A 20,911-nucleotide genomic window follows, 5' to 3' on the forward strand; every position below is an offset into this window, starting at 1 on the left:
TTTTAATGTGTTGTCGTAAAATGTATAGCTATATTAAAGCAATTCTAATCAAATACATTTTTTAGCCACCCAAATATATTTTATTATGGTGTCGTAAAATGTAAAATTACGAGGCCCAGATACAGTAAAGCAATTCTACTCAAATTGCTCTTTTTTTCCCTTTTCTTGGATGGGTGTATCTACATTCAACAAAATCTTCAAAATAGTTGAAATGTATGACCTAAATTACTCTGTTAAAGAAAATAACAAACAAATGAAGCTATATATTAACATAGATGAGAGAGAATGGGAAAAACGTTCTCTGCTCATGCTTATCCTCCTTGATTTGATCCTCATCCTCGAACAGTTGGGTTGCAGTTACCGAAGTTTAGAGGTGTGCATACAATTGAAACTGGTGCTCGGAATTTAACAATGTCATGCCATACCATTAGGCTTTTGTTTGTCTAGATCCCTGGAGCTGAAAGGAGCTTAGACATGGATTGCAGCCTGTTCGCTATCTCGGTGAATGATGGTCTAAATTTGGGATCATGTGACCAGCATTGTTCCATCAGCTCCCTCCAATTGGGATCGCAATGTTCCGGAATCGGAGGTCGAAGAGCGTTCTTCACCATCCCCCCTGCAATCACATTTGACAAATTGAACGATGGCCCAATTTTAAGTGAAAAGCAGAAGCTTTTTGTTTGGTTTTCAGATACATGTAGCAAAAAGGCAATACAGCATTTGAGCTAAATATGCATTCCATAGTGGATCTAATATCATGCCATAGCATCCTACTAAACTCCATTTCAAAATCAGAGCTAATGGCAAATTAGGTAAACCAAAAGCGTACCTATAATGGCACCACAGTGCATATTGGCATACGGCTCCTCCTCGGTCAAGATTTCCCACATTAAAATTCCAAATGAGAACACATCAACCTGCCAAACCAAATATTAGAAATTCCGGTTTTAACAAAAATATTCGTTCTTTCCTTCATGGTGGCAAGACATACTGACCTTCTCAGAAACATGGGTGCTGTTGCCATTTAATAATTCTGGTGCCATCCATGGGAGGGTTCCTCGCACACCTCCGGAAACAAGAGTATTGCGCTTGACTCTTGATAATCCAAAATCTGCAACCTGCAGGAACAATACATAGAAGGCCCATGATTCAAGTGAAATGTCAATGAAAACCTTCCTAGTGAAAGAAATTACATCATATAGAATAGTTATGAGGGGAACATAAAGGTCTTAGGGGTACACTATTGTATCCAAGCGTATAGGCATTCATCTTCAACCAAAACAATCAATTTGGCTTTAACCAGAACTAATATTAATCTTCTCTCTGACTATTTATGGTCTCATGTAATAACATTAGGTACCAGAGAGGAGTTTGTCCCTAACTATTACCTTGCATATGGGTCGTTGGGGATCTTTTAGATTGACAAGCAAATTGTCACATTTCAAATCAAAATGAACAATGTTTCTGGAGTGCAAGTATTCCATGCCAAAAGCTGCATCCATGGCAATTATAATCTTTTTGCGACAATCAAGGGATCTGCGTAAGAATTCCAAACAACCAGTAAGTGCTTCATTAATGAGGGAAGGAATATAACATTGACTATTGAGAGGTTGAACCTAGGTTACCTGTCCTTCTTGATTAGGACATTCCTAAGCGATCCATTGACCATATACTCAGTTACAGTCGCCAGAGTTCCTCTAGTTCCATCTGGTACTACTCCATAAAATGCAACCACATTTGGATGATGCAGATTTGAGAGGATCTGTGCTTCTCTCCAAAAGTTTTTGGTCTGTCACAACCAAATATCCATCAGCTTTAGGGATGCAAATAACTGAAATTTCTATAACATAATAATAATAATAATATTTTATACACTTTCCTTATTTGTTTTTGGAATGTAGTGCAGAGTTCAAACCACCTAGCCAGCAAACTATATTTAGGATTAGACACTAAAAAGAAAGGGTGAGAAAAGAGGGAAAAATCTCTGCAAACCTACCTTCCTGTCTTGCACTGATGATTTCTCAGAAAAGCAACTCCCTTTTATTCTCTTTATAGCAACATCTGTTCCCCGCCATTTTCCATGATAAACAGATCCAAATGTACCAGATCCGAGCACCCTCAGTTCTTCAAGATCGGCATTTTTAATAACCTTCACATTAAGATAAGAAAACCTTAATACATGTTAAAAAGCTAATTATTCAAGGAGGAGAGGGCTAATCAGGATTGATAATAGTCAAGAGTATTTGGTTTCAAGGGAAATATGACCAGAAGTTGACATAGAATCAAATCTTCTATCAATTAGCCATCAGTCTAATAACCATATTGAAAATTTTTAGAGGGACAAAAGACAGTTGTGAGGGATAATTTTAAAGATAATTACAAATAGACTAACTCAAAATCATGGGTGATTTACAAATATTTACTGTTTGAATAAATGTTGACAAACCACAGCATACTTAAATATAAAATAGAGAAATAGTAAGGAAAGTAACATGCAGTTTTGAAATAGAAATAAGTAGGTTATTCAAAAAAAAATAGAAATAAGTAGGCACGGATACCAGTTTGAGAAAGAATTGCTTTTAAATCTTTTTTTCCAAAAAAGAAAAGAAAAGAAAAAGACTACCATATCCTAGATTTTTAATGATCATTACATTTGTCATATTCTTTTTTTGATTCCCCAATTGTGTTTCAATTGCCTCTTTATACCAACTCGGGGATTTCAATGTATATTAACTAAATGGAACCTTATTCGGGAAAAAAAAAAACAATAAAAATGTTTTCTACCTCACAGCCGGAGGAAAACTCGTACTTTTGTTTCAAAATTTTACCACACTTTTAACTAAACAACAATGATGAACTGGTCATATATTGATTTATTTTACTGAAAACAGGCACAAATTTTACACCGAACCTGCAAGCCATAGATGTTGGCTTCGATTTCAGCTTTGACAGCATTTTTGAAGGACTCATCCCTGACTCGACCATCAGCTGTAGAAACCTATGAACAAATCCATGAACCTACTTGAGTTTACTAGCATAAGTAAAAGTTACAAAATTAGATTTTCATGGGAAATTTTGACAAATCTTACCTCGGCCTCAGAATCTGCAATGACACCTTCTACAATTGAATTCTTGTGAACATATCCTTGGAGGACCACCTTCTCATCATTCAGATTGGTAAGAGGAACCTCTCTCATAGTTACAGTATTGCCTGGAATCGCTGGCATAGCACGAAGGTCTTCACTGAGCAAGTTTGAACACAGAAGAGAATCAACATGAACTACAGGTAAAGGCAACTTGGTTGATCCCATAAGCATATCTTCTTTAGATATATCTCCTCTTCGAATCACTTTCCCACTGAAACCAAAACATTCGGCTATATCAGATGTGACTTTGTCCGAGGTCTGTGGATGCTCTATGTTACTCTTAGTAGCCAAGGATGAAGGAACCAACTTCCGAGCGACTTGCAAATTTTTTTTGTGAGTACCAATAGCAAAACCCGAAGTTTGGTTGCAGTCTGCATTAGACAATTTGTTGTTATATCTCATAATTCTATTAGGGATTACTGAAGTTGGACAATATTTGTGGAAAGTAGGGTTAGAGTCCAGATTGGGTCCTGGTTGACTTCCTTCATTGGGTAGACATCGCCGACGGGAGATTTTCCTATGACTAGGATCTACTGTGCCATTGACAGCAACCATATATTGGTAATTAGGATTGCTTTGCTGATTGGTGATAGAATCAAGGGAAGATGCACTTCCAGACTCATCATTAGGAATCAAAAATATCCTCAGCCTTTGAGAATCTAACTTTCCAAGCCCATGGTATTCCTCTATCATATTCTGAAGGTCTTCATCAGAAGAAATAGATATAAGGGCATCAAGTTCCTCATTTGGAAGTTGATACTTGATTGAATGAGGTTGGTTACAAATATATGAAGTTCTCCTCACAAGCTCTTCCCAAGAAAGACAATCCTGAATGGAAATAATGCGCGTCACTCCCCCAACATATCTGAGTTTACCATCAATTGGCCTTGGCAATATTTTTCCACCAAAGCTGCACAGTAATTTTATTTTCCCAGATTGAGTTACATCAGTAGATCCCTGCACATTAAAGTGGTTGGAACTAGGAGAGTGGCATGTATAAATGGGTGTAGTAGGTGATTCAGAACCATTTGGATGGCTTCTATCGCAATTCAATTCACCAAAGGCCTTCCTTGTTATTCGTCGAATTTCACCTTCTTCCTTCTGGTATCTACTTATCTTTCCAGCACAAGACCCATTTTCACCCCCTCTAAAAGAACCATTCACAGATGCAAAATCAGAAATGTCAGAAGCACACTTGGAGTCCATTCCTTTCAACACAAGAATTCGGGAATGATGATCGTGATACCCCAGCTGGTGGTTCTGGTTCTGATTGAACAAAGCTCTCTTCTTATGTGCCAGTGCCGCATTTGGTCTGGTAGGAATGGCTCTTTTGCCAACACACTCCTGAAGTAACTCCATGGAGAACTCGTCACCTGTCCGTACAGATATATTATTATTATTATCGCTGTTATTTACATTCATTCCCTTATTAGGAACAGCATATGTAGATCCTTGCTGAAACAATTGATCAGATAGGCCAGACGTTCCCCTGACCATGTTACCTAAACAAGTTCTTATGTCTGTTTACTTGCATAAAAACAATGTGTTGGGTCCGTGAACCACTCTTTTCCTTTTCTATCCACCAAACAATTATTGATAATTAAGCCATTCTCGTATCAACTAGCTTTCAATCTCACAGTCAAAATCTCGGATTCCCCCCACACATAAAACAATAGACATCAAATCAATAGCAACAACAACAACAGCATATGCACTTTCAAAAGTTACCAACATCTGTATTCTACTAGCAACCCAATTTCTCAATCAAATTCAACGCATATATATACATGACAGAAAGAACTCAACCAGTTTGCATATCATTTTGATTTCACAATATATCGGCTTTAACTCAAGGCCAAATTTTAGCTAGAAATCTAATCCTAACAAAAATGCCTTCCTCTTCTACAAATTCCAGACCACTGATCCAAAGGAAAAACATATGATAATATTTCAAGGTCGTCGCTCAGGATAATGAACGACAAGCCTAAAAGGCAAAGAATACATAATCAGCAACATTTTCAAACAAAATTCGACAACATATCGATAAAAAAAATCTTTAACATAAATGCCATACGTTAATCTTAAAAGAAAAAGAGCGATACCTGGTAACTAATCTGGTTTGTAAAATCCCCGAGCTGAAAATTATCAACGATATTGAATTTGTATATTTTGAATCGATGGAGAGAGACAAAATGAAAATGGACGGAGAGCAGAGGAAAAAGGAATTTAAAAAAGAGAAGAAAGTGGGAATGGAGGAGAGAGCAAGTTACAATTTGGGGCATGTAAGAGCTAGCATTGCCATGAATTAAGCAGCATCCAGAGACGATCGCCATTCAAATAACAAAAATATCATTAAACAGATCAATAAGATACTAATTTTCTGTTTCTATGTTTTAATCGTACGATTTTTCAGCGTGGAGTCAGTTGAGCTCCGATAGTTGGCTTTCCTTTTCAACTTTGAATTTGGAACTGTTTATTTTCTATTATTACTATTTTTTACAATTTTTAACTGTATTCTGCGACTACATTAAAAGTTATTCCTCCAATTCGTTGGCATTGTTGAATTTGAATTTTGAGGTGACAACTCCAGACATTAAACTGTAATAATGATTTTTTTATTTCTATTGCACCATTTAAAAAAAATAAAATTATTGAAATATCATGTTTTTTTAATATTTACCGAAATATCATATTTTCGTACAACGTGCAATAAGGTGCGTTTTGTAAGATGTACTTTACATGCATGGTATCCGACTCAACAAATACGCGTTCTACAGGAAGTCCCTTATATTGATGTGGCAGTCCAATAAGAATGTGCGTTCTACAGAACGGGCCTTTACATTTTATATTAAAAAAATAATAATTTTAAAAAACATAGAAAATAAATTATTTAAATAAAGATTTAACATTAAAAAACATTAAACATAAAAACTTAATATTTAATTAAAAAAATATAACATTAAGATTTAAGATATAATATTCAATTAAAAAATATAAAATTAAACATAAAAAAATAAATATAAAAAATATAATATTCAATTAAAAAACATAGCATAAAAACTAATGATATTCGTGAATGTGTTCCATAAGGCGATGGTTTTCTATTTCGAGCAGGATTTCTTCGTCTATGTTGCTCTTTCTCTTCAGTCTAATCATCTTCATTAACATCAACTTCATCTTGTTGTGTTTGAGCCGATGTCGAAGAAAGATCTCCATGGAATAACGAATGTGGAGGTGTATGATCAACAATCCTACCGCTTACTGAGAACTACAAAAATTATGAAAAAATGACATCGGTGACTAGGCTGCATACGGTGTTGGTGTTTGTGAATGAGCACTACCCGTCAGATATGATGCATATTAAGCAAATGTCAGTTTCATATCCTCCAGGGGGCTCTACATGTAAATTAAAGGGCTCAAAATATAACCTTAAGGGCTCGACATGTAAACCAGAGGGCTCAACATCAAAATTGGTCCGGATGGTGGATGTTGTGGTGTTTCTGGTGGTGATGTTGAAGATGGGCTAGAAGTGTGTGCTCTTTGTTCACGATTAGTCAAGGGATGATGATATTGTTTTGATGAACGTTTTTCCCGACGATGATAAATAGACTCGCCTTGTACATCCTCATAAAATATATTTGTGCGAAACTGTGAAATTAGTTTTCGAAATATAATAACGAATGAGAAAGTGTTCATACAGGTTCTCCCACATCACTGGTTTGTTTCTCCCTCCAATCAACACTATGCTTATCTTGTATGGTAAGTTTATGCATATTGTCGAGATTCTCGGGTACTTCCGAAATAAATTGTGAGAAACTAAACTGACGAAGCACATGGTCACTTGGATGCCACTTGATAGTAGCATAACATATAAGAGGCACAACCGTATGTCATATGTCCAATTGACCAATCAAGTCAGGTGGGATACAAGTCCTCATTTCTTCATTCATATAAGGCATCTATTGGAACTGAAAAAAATATATTTACTATCAAATTTTGAATGTGATTCTAATTATAACAATAATGAAATAAAAAAATTAAAAATTAAAAACATACATTTGAACCTGATTTTTGCTTGATTAACAATATGATATCTCGTAATTCATCAGGAATCTCACAATGATTTTTTATTGATTACCATCTATTTAATATAAAAAAATATTTTAATTAAGTGTATAGTAAAAGTAATTTATAAATAAATTAATTATTAAAATTTTCTTAATAAGAAAGGGAAGACATATGACTTTCTTACAATCAGACATAAAAAGGCATGTGATGCCACGTCCAAGATTAGAGAATAATGAAATAAGTGAGCGTGCTCACTTATTTAAAAGTAACGAGGTGACACAATCACATAACATGCATTTGGTTACAATATTTGTCGAGCATCAAGATCCCTTCTATGAGTTGTAAAATATATGTTCGGGTAAATACTTTTTACTCCTTATTAGAATAATTTTCTTCAAACTCTCGAAAGTTGTCTTAAAGCCACATCAACGAGATTCTTCACCGTTAAACAAATTAGAGGACTTTCTTAGATACTCCATGCACAAATCATACCAATTATCCACCGCCACACTAGTAAGAACATGCCTATCTACCAGAAGGCTCGACTGCATTGAAACATCCTCCAGAATAATAGTGCACTCTCCCCATAGAAGATGAAATGTGTGTGTCTTTGGTCACAACCCCTCGATTAGTGTAGAAATGAGGATTGGTTGAAGTTTACAACCTTCAATTATTTGCGATACGTACCCAAATTCAACATCACTTAAATATCTCCAAATACGAGCCGATGTGGGCATCTTAGTGTTGTGGATAAAAATTTCTAATATACGATCATTTTCCTAATTCATAAAAATTTAATATATTAAGATTTGAAATATTTAATAAAATATTAAAAAAATGAATAAACATAATTAAATATTTGTACCATATTCGTTGTATGAGACAAAATATGGCTTTCATCCAATCGTAGTATGCCTTTTATTTTTTAACTGCACACATTTAAACAATTAGTAACTAAAATTAAGTAAAAAAATTAAATACATTTATTAAAAGAATAAAAAATTACTTATACCTTGAACTTTAAATCGGACGTTGTGACCCTAGCAAAAATAAATTAGAAAGAAGAGAAAATATATGATATGATTTTTGTTTAGTGTGATTTGAAAGAGGGGAGGGGGTTTATATAGAGGGTTGGGGAGAGGAAAGGCCGGGAAGGGAGATGGAAAAGCGGAGAACATGGGTGAGAAATAAGGAGACGGGAAAAATCCAACAAGGCATGGTTTTTATTAAGCGCCTTTATCATGTCAGCATAAAACATGTTCCACAAGAAGCGTTTCCCAGGTGGTAGGTTAGATCACCATAAAGCGTGCCCTATAGAATGTGTCTTTGCTTAGTGGGATTGACATGTAGGCAAAGTGCGTCCTATAAAATGAGCCTTATCACTACGTTGTACAAAAGGGTGATATTTTAGTAAATATTTAAGGGATAAACTCAATAAATTAAATGTTTATTAATTTTAAGAATAAATAAACATTTAATATTTTTTAAGAAAATCTTAAAAAAATAGAAACAATGAAGAAAAATGTAGCCATTTTGAACCTAATAAATTTATTCGAGATCAAATTTATATAAATATAAAAATATTTTTTTTTTAATAATTTTCAAAATAAATTATACCATATACTATTGAATATCAGGATTTTTTAATCAATTTTACCACTAAACTTTCTATTATTTTAATTGTAATACTTTGATTTTGGTTTTAATGTAGCGAGTGAACTGTTAAAATGTTGATTACATGGTCATTTTCTTTCTCTTGAAATTTACTTTGTGTTTTAATTTCATCATTAAACTTTAAAATATTTCACTTTTAGGCAATAAAATTTAGTATGTGTATCATTACCATAAAGTACTCTAATTGTTGTTATCGGTCAATCGTCTCCCATTATTTGTTGTCATTCGTGACAAAATCAATATAAAAAATTGTATTTCACTCATCTTTCTTCTCATTTGTTTTTCGTGAAAAATGACGAAAACTCATCTAAATGTTTGACATTCTAATACTCTAACTTCCTCCTCTTACCATCCAATGAGACTAGTTTGAGATATGTTGTTAGCTTTATTGAGAGAATATTTCTCACCATTTAAATTCTCAAACAAATACCTCAAACTCCTAAGTTTCAAGAAAGTCTCCATATCCCAAAAACAATAATTGTTTTCTTTAATTTCGTGAGTTTTAAAAATGTTTTTGTGAAAATATAAACAACAAAAGTGCTAAAAGTATACGAGCTAAGTTTATTGGTGTTTATGGTGACTACATAATATATTGAAAAGTGATGATTTCTGATGACGACAGATAAAAATAGATGAAAATTCTAACATTGATAAAGATAATGAGATGGAACAATATTTTTTAAACTTTTACATCAGCACATGTCAACACCATGTAAATATTAGACAATCATGTTATAATACTATTAATGGGTTATCGATTTAGTGTTATAATGGAAGTTAAAACTAAAGTTTAATGTCATAATTGAAGTATTTTAAAATTTAAGGATATAATTGATACAAATCTTTAAATTTAATATTACGATGTAATTCACCCTGGTTTTAACTATCAAGTCTTTGACACTAAAATTTATTTGTATGTTGCTGTATTTTAGGCTCCGTGTTTAATTTTAGAAGATATGTTAGTCTCATAGTCATCATCATTGTTGTTAATATTATTGGATCGTGAATAATTTAGTAATGGAGTGATATAGTTAAATATAAAATTAAATTGTATGTCATAATTAAAATTTTAGTAGTATAAATAATATACTTAATATAAATATAAATACCCAAATTATATCTCAAAAAATATTTTAGTATTTAAAAAGAATTTTTCGTTAAAAATAAGTGTTTAATGTTTTCAACATTATACTTTTAAATGCTCGGATATTAACCGCCGTTAAAAATCTCTGTTAAATAACACATGTCACGTTCTGTTAATTTTAAAATTTTATTTTAAATTAAAATAAATTAAAATATTTTTATTACAAATAAATATATTATTTAAAAAAATAATAATTAAATTCCCACCCTCCCCCCTCTCTCATCACGCACCAACTGTTTTTCTTCCTCTCCATCGCCACTCTTCTTCCCTCTGTAAACTAGTATTCTTTTTCTATCTTTTACAACAAATATCGCTCTCTTTTTTCTCGTAAAGAATGACAAAGAAGGGAGAAGAAAGAGATTTTGTTTGTTATAGAGTTGTTTGCTGATGGTGTTGTTGGAGGCCTTGCAAAATGGCATTTGTTTGATTGTTTGTAATGAGTTTGCATTCATAGTTGATTTGGGTTAGTAAATTGAAATTGAGAATTAGGGATTTGGATATTAAGGATTTTAGATTTAGGGAATTTAGGTGATGATAAAGACGATGATTGATCATTGGATGGGTATCGACGGGTGACTGATCGTTATTGGGCGATGATGATGGTAGTCGAAGATGACCAACTGTAATACCCAAATTTTGACTAATGACTAAAATATAAATTTAAAAAGTTTAAGGGTTAAAGTATAAATTTTGAAAAGTTTAGGGACTAAATATATAATTTTGAAAAATTATATATTTTAGTCCGTAAATGACAGTTCAGTATTGGAATCGGATAACTAGATCGAACCGGAATTTTACAAAAATTTAAAGGATTTGTGTTAAAAGCTATAAAGCGATAAGTTTGATATTGAAATCAGATTTGATCGAATAGTGAAAAATTAGTGACTAAAATACAATTTTTGAAAATAGCATGGCTAAAGTAGAAATTCAAAGACAAATTGATTCATCTTTAACTAAGAAATATTTTAATAAAGGATAATGCAATGACATTTGGTAATTATCAAGGTTTATTAATGATAAAAATAAAATTTCTTAAGAATTGAATTTTAAATTCAATTTAATTAGTTAAATGTCAAGTAAATTAATTAATAAATACTAGAATTATCGAGAGATGAAGCATATTTTTGCAGCTATCTTCCTCCTCATGGCCGAAAACACCAAGCTTATTAAGGTAAGATTTTATTTTTGATTTTCGAAGTCATATACTTGATTTTTGGATTAAACTATTAGATAGAGAATTAATCTCTTTTATACTATGTATACAAATATTTTTTACTTTAAAATCTTAGTGAGAAAAATGCATTCTCATTGATTGTTTGAAATTATGGACTTAAGGAAGATATATGGAACTGGATGGGATAGTGGGTAACAGCTAGACAAAATCCATAGGAGATGGTAGAATTGCTAATAGTACCTATATAAGTATTTTTTTCTTCCTTTTTGTTATGCATATATTGATATGCTTCACCGATTCTTTCTTGGAGAATACTCTTACATTTTTAGTACATTTGTACAGTTTTTTCACAAGTCCCCTTTTCTTTTTCTTGCCTTTTATCAAGGCTAGAATAGCATTTAGCTCAAATACAGAAATAGGTTAAGCTCTATCTAATTGGTGTAGCTTTATAATGGGTGGTTTTTTGGATGGCATGAAAGCTTGATCTTTTGTGACTTGTGTATGTGGTAATGTTATTAAGTTTCATAAATACGTGCAGCTTAAATTGTTGAACAGAATAGCTACTGTGAAAGATGATGGGACTGTGGAGTTCGAAGTGCCAGATGTTGAGCCCCATGTTCTTGATGGTGGACCAAGAGACACATTCTGAAGTTGCTGAAGAAGAGTCACTTGAAACAGATGTTCAGTATGTTCCACCGCTGCAAATAGTGATGCTTATAGTTGGAACAATCGGAGATGTGCAGCCATTTATTGCCATTGGCAAGCGCCTCCAGGTTGGGACGGTGTTTTACGTTTTGAGCCTCTTTCCATTTTGTTAATATGTATAACCTTCTCACTATATTTAAGTTCTTCAACTTTGTTGTACTTCATCTGGGCTTTCTGGTAGCATGCTTATACTTAGAAAAATGGATCAATTTTCTTTTGAAACGAATTAGTTGAAGACTGAATTCTTCTTCCTCCTCTTCTCTCTCCCCCTCACTCTGTAAAAATATGTGAATAATATTAAAATCAGATTCCCTATATTGAAAATTAAGCTAGGGAATTCTTCTTGCTCCTCACATTGACAAAGGTAAAGTAGATAAAGGAAATATCCAATTTACTTCATAGAAGGTAGTGCTTTTATGAGCAATTTGCTTATTGTCTATAGACTCCCAAAGTATTGGACTTGGGTGATCATCATTTAAGGTAGTTTGCCGTTGTTCAAGATCAAAGCATTGCTTTCCCTAACTAATTACTGTTCTGAATGCAGGAATATGGGCATCGTGTAAGATTGGCAACTCATTCAAATTTCAAAGAGTTTGTACTAACTGCTGGGCTTGAGTTCTATCCATTAGGTGGAGATCCAAAAGTTCTTGCGGGTTGTATATACCTAACTCGTTATCTTATGATTTTCTGGTGTAACCTTACTGGGATTCTGATATGTTTAATTTGAGTTTGTTCCTGTTTGTAATTAAAACTTAGGTCCTTGCATAGCATTTAAATGACATAGTTGCAATGTATTTTTGATGCATATGTGCGGCACTACCATTTTTATTTCAAATTTTCCATAACACATCTTCATTTAGATTATGTAGGTTTGAGCCAAGGACTGTCCAATATGCCTAAAGTACTATGCGACTCGAACTGAATGTTGTTAGTTGTCAAAAGTTACGATTTTCAGAAGAGCTTTTTAGTAATTTCCTTTCACTTGACTTTTCCCCTGAGCAGATATGGTTAAAAATAAAGGCTTTTTGCCATCAAACCCTTCTGAGATACCCATTCAGCGAAATCAAATGAAGGACATTATCTACTCTCTGCTTCCTGCTTGCAAAGAATCTGATCCTGATTCCGGTATTCCTTTTAATGCAGATGCAATCATTGCAAATCCTCCTGCATACGGTTACCTTTCTTTTCTTTTCAAGCTTTAATGTGTCTGATATATACAGCTGTATGGATAAGCATGCGTTTATCAGTCTGTTTAATGGAAATATACATGAGTTGAGATTTGGTGTTCTGCTTCCAGGTTCAACTTACTATGGATATTTGGTTTTGCTCATTCACTTCTCATGTATGGATAAAGGAATTTCAGCGGTGTAAAAGAAAATTTATTAGATTTATTCTTTTTAGCACTCTGCTTTAGTTTCTTATACATCACAGTTTGATGTAGTGAAAGTATATCCCCAAATCATAGCCATAATGCCAACTAATTGGATTCCTAATTAGGCCATCCTGTTCTCTGACAACTGTGCCTCACATTGCCATTTAAAGAATATGCTGGTGCTGCAAAGGGCTAAAGCATAGCTTTGGTGTTTCATGAATTATTGATAGTGCTTATGTAGCATTTATCCATATTCGGAAATCATAAACTGTAAAAGGTTAGAATGTACATATGTTCCGACTAGAACCTTTGTGCCTTGTTGCTTGAGTCTAAACTTTGCATGTATATGTTTATCTATTTACCTCCGCCCTCTCGTATTTGTTGGAATGACAATTATGGGATAAGAAGTCAATATTCTGCCTTGCGAAATGACCTCTAGATTTTGTAGCATTTGCTAGTTTTGTATTATTAAGTTCCTGTTTAAACTTCATTTCTATAAATTTAGGCATAAGGGATGATGATTTGCATCCAAATCCCGTAGACCAAAGATATCCTAATGTCGTAACAAACTTCATGGTAGTCCTCTAGGGGCTCAGGGCGGGGTTTTCCTTTTATATTTATTGCTTTAACAATATGAAGGATGGTTAGAACTTTCAGTGCTGAATTTGTTTTATTTTGTCTTCATTTGAGAGACAAGTTTGGTGGGAAAATGTCATGTCATTGCTCTTATTTTCACAATCATTTGTTGTTTTTGGAATAGAAGTATTTTATTCATGTTTGTATTTACTGGATCAATATTCTGATAGAAACTTTGGCAATTATTTTTAGGGCATACCCATGTGGCAGAAGCACTAAAAGTACCAATCCATATATTTTTCACAATGCCATGGACGTAAGTCTTGTTTGGTAATGTTTATCTATAGCTGAGTTAGATGTTGCTTTAACATCTCAAAAGCTAGCAGTTTACAAGCTTGTCATTCATGTTTTGTATCAGTCTGTTGTTCTATTACATGGTTTAATGGGCACTCTCAGACTGCTTTGCACAATCCATTATTGTTTCCTCCAGGCCAACAAGTGAGTTTCCACATCCCTTGTCCCATGTGAAGCAACCTGCTGGATATCGAGTGAGCTCTGTGAAATTTATTCATATTTCATTTGTATGTTTTTGTTATACTTTCTCATCTTGTTTGTTTGTGTTTGCTTGCAGCTTTCATATCAGATCGTTGACTCAATGATTTGGCTTGGGATACGGGACATGATAAACGATGTTAGAAAGAAAAGGCTGAAGCTACGACCAGTCACATATTTGAGTGGTTCCCAAGGCTCTGATTCTGATGTGCCACATGGATATATATGGAGTCCTCATCTTGTTCCTAAACCAAAAGGTGGTTGGCGTAATTTCATTCACATTCTCGCCAGCTGATGTAATAAAGCATGAGGATATTTCTTTAAATCAAATAATAAACCGTATAGTGACTTAACATGGAAAGGATATCGTAAATGCAAGGATAACACTTATTTTTCTCCTTCAGATTGGGGACCTAAGATTGACGTGGTAGGATTTTGCTTTCTGGATCTTGCATCAAATTATGAACCCCCTGAATCGCTAGTAAAGTGGCTTGAAGCTGGTCCAAAGCCTATTTATATTGGATTCGGAAGCCTTGTGAGTTTGTTTTCTTTTCACATCGTGATTTTACTATATTTATATGTTGTTTGTTTTCTTATGTCATTGTCATTTCTTGTTAATCCACTATATTATTTTAGAGTATATAGCAACATGGTTTGAGTCAAATGCTTGATCATCCTGTTTTAGAATAACATTTTGTCGATGTTCCAAGGTAATATGACTTTTGCCCATTCTGTTAAGCGTATGATTTAATAAGGAATTGTTTTCAAGCAAATTTTGATTTGAGTTATTTGTGTTGCTAATATAAGCCGAGCACACTGAAAGCATAATTATGCATTTTCCCTCTTTCTCGTTGGGTAGAGATTCATTTCAGTGATCATAAGATCGGTTTGATCCTTAATATAGTGTATGGATGTCAAAGTTAAGTAGGTTACTATGAAATATTATTCTTAATTATCGTTGTATGGATGCTTTTTATTTTTCTTGAAATTATACAACCTTTTGAACTATTTCTTTTCTCTTGTCAGCCTGTTCAAGAACCAGAAAAAATGACCCAAATAATAGTAGACGCATTGGAACAAACTGGACAGAGAGGTATCATTAATAAAGGCTGGGGGGGCCTTGGAAATCGTAGGTTCTGCTTTTCTTACTTTTGGATCTATAAATGTTCCTTGTTAAGCTAGCATATTTGCTTAGTTGTTTATTTGTTTATTTCAGTGGCAGAAAACAAGGACTTTGTGTACTTATTGGACAATGTTCCTCGTGATTGGCTGTTCTTGCAATGCAAGGCTGTGGTAAGTCAATAAGTTAGAGTTGCATGTTTCGGAGGATTATTTCTCGTTGTATCTGTTTAGTTTCTTTATACATTAACTGCAGGTCTACTATATATTGGTATAACTTGTGTCCTGAGCTCTTTCCACTGGAAATGGGCTTGGAATGCTGGGTCAATTACTTGGCCAGAGCTTATGATGGTCTTACCACATTGAAGGTTTCAGATTTGTAAATCCATTTTCCGTCCCTCTAGTCTTGAAGAAAAAAGGGGAAACTTTCACTAGCTATTTTGACATCATTATCACTTTGGCTCTTCCTGGAATAACATGGCTGTCGTTACTTTTGGAAGAACACTATCTTTTATACTACTTTACCAGCAAGGAGATCCCTATGTTTTATCTTAAGCAATTGTTGGCGCCAGCTGATGCAACTGTTATAAGACATAGCTGATGAGAGAAGATCTAATTTTACTATCGACTTAAAAGAGTATATAGAGAGAGTTAGGAAGCTTATACAAGGAAATAATAAAATCTGATTGATTCCTAAGAATGTACTAATCAATCTAATCTATCTCTACAATCATGTTTGCAACTAATTGATGCAGATCTAAGGTATGATGGATGCTTGATTCCATGATATTGTGCCAAAGATATGTGGCATATATTGTCAGGGAAAGTTGGGATAAAAGTTCAAGGAGAAGCCAAGTATGCTATTAACACATAATATAATAAATAAATTAAGTTGCAGAACAGGCATGTATCCAGCAATGTAACACATGCTTGTGAGATACGAGGAAGTGCAAATACTTGATCGTACCAGTTGACTTTGAAATTTTTTATCTTTTCCATCTCTTCAGAATTTCTGATTTCTCTTGAAGCTGACTATTTCTTTCTGACTAGCAAGATATTTTATTTTCCTTGCTTTCAGGTACATCATGGAGGTGCTGGAACAACTGCTGCTGGTCTTAAAGCTGCAGTAAGAACAAAGATTTTCATCCTTGCTGTTATTTATGCACTTCTAGTTCTGTGAATAAGAACATTGTTTTGCCTGCATAACAAATTTGAGCTTTTGGTTTCGTTTCATGTACACTTACCTTTTGTCCCACACATTACTGCATAAATTTTAGTGCCCGACTACCATTGTTCCGTTCTTTGGCGATCAACCTTTCTGGGGAGAGCGGGTGCATGCCAGAGGAGTGGGACCTCCACCCATCCCAGTCGATGAATTCTCACTACCCAAGTTGGTTGACGCAATAAAATTCATGCTAGATCCAAAGGTAATTTTTATTTCGTGATGCCAGATTTAGTTGCTCAGTTTATTTTGTATCATATTGTTTCCTTAGGAGGTCTAAAGTAAAATATGTATATAAAAAGGGTTAATTGCATCAGAAGTATCCAAACCTTGGGCCTAATTTTAAGTTGGTCCCTGAATCAAAATATTCCAATTGTCTGCTCAACTTAACGTATTGATCCAATTAGGTTCTTTTGTCAGTCTATTTGTAGGCGTGAGCTTGATGTTAAAGCTTATACCTGACATGGTTCATTGTTTAAACAAGTATGGATTATAGATATTTTAAAAACATCAAATCGATGCAAACATATGGGCGAAAGCTGACACTAGAAGATAGAAAGACTTAATTGGAATGATAATTTAGTTTGAGGATTCAATTGAAACATTTTAAATTTCATAGACCAATTTAGAATTTGACCCATAGTTTGAAGATGATTGTATGCGGGTTTTGGAAAATTTGCAGTGAACTCACCAATAAAATATGTCAGGTGAAGGAGAAAGCCATCGAACTTGCCAAGGCAATGGAGAGCGAGGATGGGGTGACCGGTGCAGTAAAAGCATTTCTTAAACATCTTCATCACAAAAAGTCCGAGCCCGAGCCATCACCAATCCCGTCCAGTTTATTCTCCATCAGTCGATGTTTCGGATGTTCATGAATGTGCATGCTTGTTTCTTCCTTGTAAGTTGTTCACGTGTGTCTATGTTCTGTATTTTTCCTCCATAGTGTTTTCATTCCTAATCTGAATCCCCTTTTTAAGTCCCTGTCACTGTCCCTGTTACAGTTGAGACACGTTCTCGTGTAAAACACAGTTTCATTCATGTCGAAGGTGAAAGGGCCTTTGTTTTTAGTGTTTGAGCTACGATCTATTCTTCGTATAAAACTTGGAGCCGTGTAAAAGGATGATAGATCAGATTATTTGCAGTTTCATCTGACGGATTTAAACCGTGTAAAATTATCAGATTATTTGCAGTCTCAATCTCCATTTTGACACAAATTTCATTAGAATTTTTTTTTTTGGATAATCAATCTATTCATCCAAAGAGAGCAGCAAGCTGCTACAAGTTATAATTACAACCAATTACATGAGTTCCCAATCAATGCAAAATTGCCTATTTACATTATCCACTCTATTCATATCGCGCCTATATAATTTTGTTCTAACCGCTCCTTTTATAATATCTACAATTGCATCAGGCGAATGCGACAATCCCCTAAAATTACGATGGTTGCGTTTTTCCCATGTAAAATAAACGAATCCAGTCCATGCTAGTTTAAGAATGTGAACCAACAAGGACTTACCTTTCCAATTGCAAGCCATCCAACCAAGCAAGTCCTCCCAGCTAAATCCCTGTTGTTGCAACCTACAAGCATGCATAATGGAATCCCAAACTACTTTCGAATACAAGCATTCTAAGAACAGATTATTCCTTGATTCCAGTCCAGCACCACAAAGTCTGCAACCAAGGTCTGCCATCACGCCAAACCTAGCCAATCTGTCTTTGGTAGGCAACTTATCAAGGATTGTCATCCAAGTGATCAGAGAGTATTTAGGGACATGAGAAGGGAACCAGATTAGCCGATGCCATATCACCTTGTCCTTTCTTTCCCGAATTTTATCCCAAATCCAGCCACCATTAACCTGTGCCCAGCTTACAGAAGCAGGAAACAGAACTCTGGCCTCCACGCGTAGCTTGATCAACTTTCTTAATATCTAACTGAAATGAGGTTTATTCCCAACACTCCAATAATCCTTCTGCTTGAAGCAGTAGGCTTTGATCCATGCTATCCACAAGGATCCCTCATTAGCAAGAATGCTCTTAACAAGCAAAAAACAACAGGTCTTGTTCCAATCAACCAACCTTCTAAGCTCTAAATCTCCCTCAGATCTAAGGGAGCAGACTTGGTTCCAACTAACCCTAGCTCCTCTGGCTGAAGTATCATTACATTTTGTTGAGTTAATCGAATGACGAAATTGGCCAAGAGGGGGGTGAATTGGCAATAAAAATTTTGTGGAAGCTTTTGCAGAAAATTGAAAGCAATTGCACAGCGATTTACAGTGGTTCGACTTTCTCAAACAAAGTCTACGTCCACTACCTTAGCTATCCACACTAAGGATTTTCCAACAAATTCACTAATTTGTTCTTTCTTTTGAGGCCAAAGAGATAACCTTACAATTCCCTCAAGAGTATACCCCAACTCTTGAGAACACTCTTTTCTCAAAGAGAAGATTACAAATTTGCAAACTTACAAGAAAACCTCACAAGGTAAGATGTTTGCACAATTCTAGAACAAAGAAAAGAACACTCAAAGATGAATACAATTGAGCACAAAAAGTGTTCTTGAAAGCAAAATGAATATTGAATGAAAATGGGCTTGAAATGCTCAAACTTGAGGTTTGATGCTTTCTCTTTGATTCTCTCTTGATTCTAGTTGCTTGATATTTCTTGTTTTTGATCAATGGCTTCTAAGCTTGCTTAAATACACCTTGAATCACTTCTGAACGTTGGGGATAATTAGAGAAGATATTATAGCCGTTTTAGTGTGAAAACATTTAATAAAACAGCTTGGACAGTGGGGGGAATCGGTTCCCTATCATAGGGAATCGGTTCCCTAAGTGTAAAATTCAAATATTTCGACCGTTGAACAGGGGGGAATCGGTACCCCCTTGGGGGGGAATCGGTTCCCTCCGAGCATTCTGGAAATCTCGGAGCCAAACCATTCAGGGGGGAATCGGTTCCTCCTATGGGGGGAATCGGTTCCCTCTGAGTATTCTGGAATTTTTGGCTTTGAATTGGTTCGAAATACTTTGTAAAATATTTTGAAATTGTTTTATGATTAAAACTTAATTTTACACTTAAGTATGGATCAAAAAATGATTTTTGAAATATTTGGAGTAATGTTTTGATATTCGAATAGTTATATCGAATATATTTAGAAAATCATTTGGAAAATCTTAAAATCCATTTAACTTAATTTGTTATATCGAAATATTAAAATGTTTCAACAATCTCCCCCTTTTTGATATAACAAAACATTTTAGTAATTTTAAGATTTTTGAAATCAAGTTTTGAAATTAGAAAATTAAAATTAGAAATTACTCCCCCTTACTTTAACACTTCTCCCCCTTTTTGTTAAATCAAAAAGACATTGTAAAACAAGGTTTTGTAAATCATGTAGCCAATTGATTTATTAATTATAAGCTTAAGCTGCTAAGATCATAATCAAAAGAGAGGTTAGCCATTAGTTTCATAATTCAATATTCATAAATAATGTGATATGGCAAAATTGGTCATATTGCTAATGATAATGTAAATGATGCAAAAATGAATAAAACACACCAAACATATAAGTTCACACCATTCATATATCCAAAATCCAACAATCCACAAAATCAAACATATCAAAATGTTGAAACAATATTCATTTTGTTCAAAGTTTTAAAGCTAAACATAAAATCAAGCATCCGGATCGGTAGGAGGAAAACGGGCTCGCATAGCGGCCATCTCGTGTGTGAGTTCATTTATACGAGCGTTGGTTGATTCATTGTTTGCACGCATCTCCCGAAGAATCTCTAATTGTTGAGCTCCCATTGTGGATAAATGAGACTCTATAGAGGAAAAACGCGAGTCCATGGTAGCGTATCGGTAATCGAATGTCTCCATAAAGGATTGAAAATATGGAGGCATTTGATGCGTTTGTTGTGCTTGCTCCTCGGGCTGCTCTTCGGGCTGATCAGGTTCTTCTTCAACTTCATCAATATCCATCATTAATTGTTCAAACTCGGGATCTTCGTCAGCTTCGGGTGGAGCTTGTGAAGAACTAGCTCCCGGAGTAGAAGAACGAACCCATTCACCGGTTTCTTTGTCCTTTACCCATCCCGCTCTCGTTAAGGAAAGAAGATTTATTTGTTTCTTAAGAGGAAAAACGACATCTAGACTT

The 20,911-nt window shown here is 34.4% G+C and overlaps 4 protein-coding genes across 4 annotated transcripts in view; 1 reads left to right on the forward strand and 3 right to left on the reverse strand.

Annotated features, from left to right (window-relative positions):
• LOC120119747 (protein SULFUR DEFICIENCY-INDUCED 1-like) overlaps nucleotides 1–9,156 on the reverse strand; it is a 24,322-nt gene extending 15,166 nt beyond the window's left edge. Inside the window, exon 1 of the mRNA XM_039139562.1 lies at nucleotides 9,149–9,156. Within this exon, the coding sequence (XP_038995493.1) occupies nucleotides 9,149–9,152 (4 nt within the window). The 5' untranslated portion in view covers nucleotides 9,153–9,156. The remainder of the gene's footprint in view (nucleotides 1–9,148) is intronic.
• The window catches only part of LOC120119746 (3-ketoacyl CoA thiolase 1, peroxisomal-like), a 27,085-nt gene extending 6,174 nt beyond the window's left edge, over nucleotides 1–20,911 (reverse strand). Inside the window, exons 1-2 of the mRNA XM_039139560.1 lie at nucleotides 20,902–20,911; nucleotides 16,247–16,254 (exon numbers count right to left, since the gene is read on the reverse strand). The gene's annotated coding sequence lies outside the window, so the exon portion shown is untranslated. The remainder of the gene's footprint in view (nucleotides 1–16,246; nucleotides 16,255–20,901) is intronic.
• Nucleotides 444–5,290, reverse strand: LOC120119173 (serine/threonine-protein kinase EDR1-like). Its single transcript, XM_039139048.1, has 10 exons — nucleotides 5,249–5,290; nucleotides 3,422–4,519; nucleotides 3,090–3,334; nucleotides 2,912–2,998; nucleotides 1,997–2,149; nucleotides 1,626–1,789; nucleotides 1,389–1,536; nucleotides 996–1,118; nucleotides 830–917; nucleotides 444–616 (listed from the first exon to the last, which is right to left on the reverse strand). Exons 2-10 carry the CDS (start codon nucleotides 4,503–4,505, stop codon nucleotides 444–446), a joined length of 2,265 nt encoding a protein of 754 aa, XP_038994979.1. The 5' UTR covers nucleotides 4,506–4,519; nucleotides 5,249–5,290.
• On the forward strand, nucleotides 11,144–17,735 carry LOC120120110 (sterol 3-beta-glucosyltransferase UGT80A2-like). Its single transcript, XM_039139840.1, is given in 14 exon segments — nucleotides 11,144–11,203; nucleotides 11,745–11,837; nucleotides 11,839–11,979; nucleotides 12,456–12,567; nucleotides 12,914–13,084; nucleotides 14,112–14,175; nucleotides 14,350–14,407; nucleotides 14,491–14,668; nucleotides 14,816–14,946; nucleotides 15,438–15,540; nucleotides 15,628–15,704; nucleotides 16,609–16,656; nucleotides 16,808–16,957; nucleotides 17,460–17,735. Coding segments are annotated over 14 exon segments (1,554 nt in total). The 3' UTR covers nucleotides 17,628–17,735.

This window comes from Hibiscus syriacus, unplaced genomic scaffold (assembly GCF_006381635.1).
Source record: "Hibiscus syriacus cultivar Baekdansim isolate YM2019G1 unplaced genomic scaffold, ASM638163v2 tig00110332_pilon, whole genome shotgun sequence".
In the NCBI taxonomy this organism is placed as follows: Eukaryota; Viridiplantae; Streptophyta; class Magnoliopsida; order Malvales; family Malvaceae; genus Hibiscus; species Hibiscus syriacus.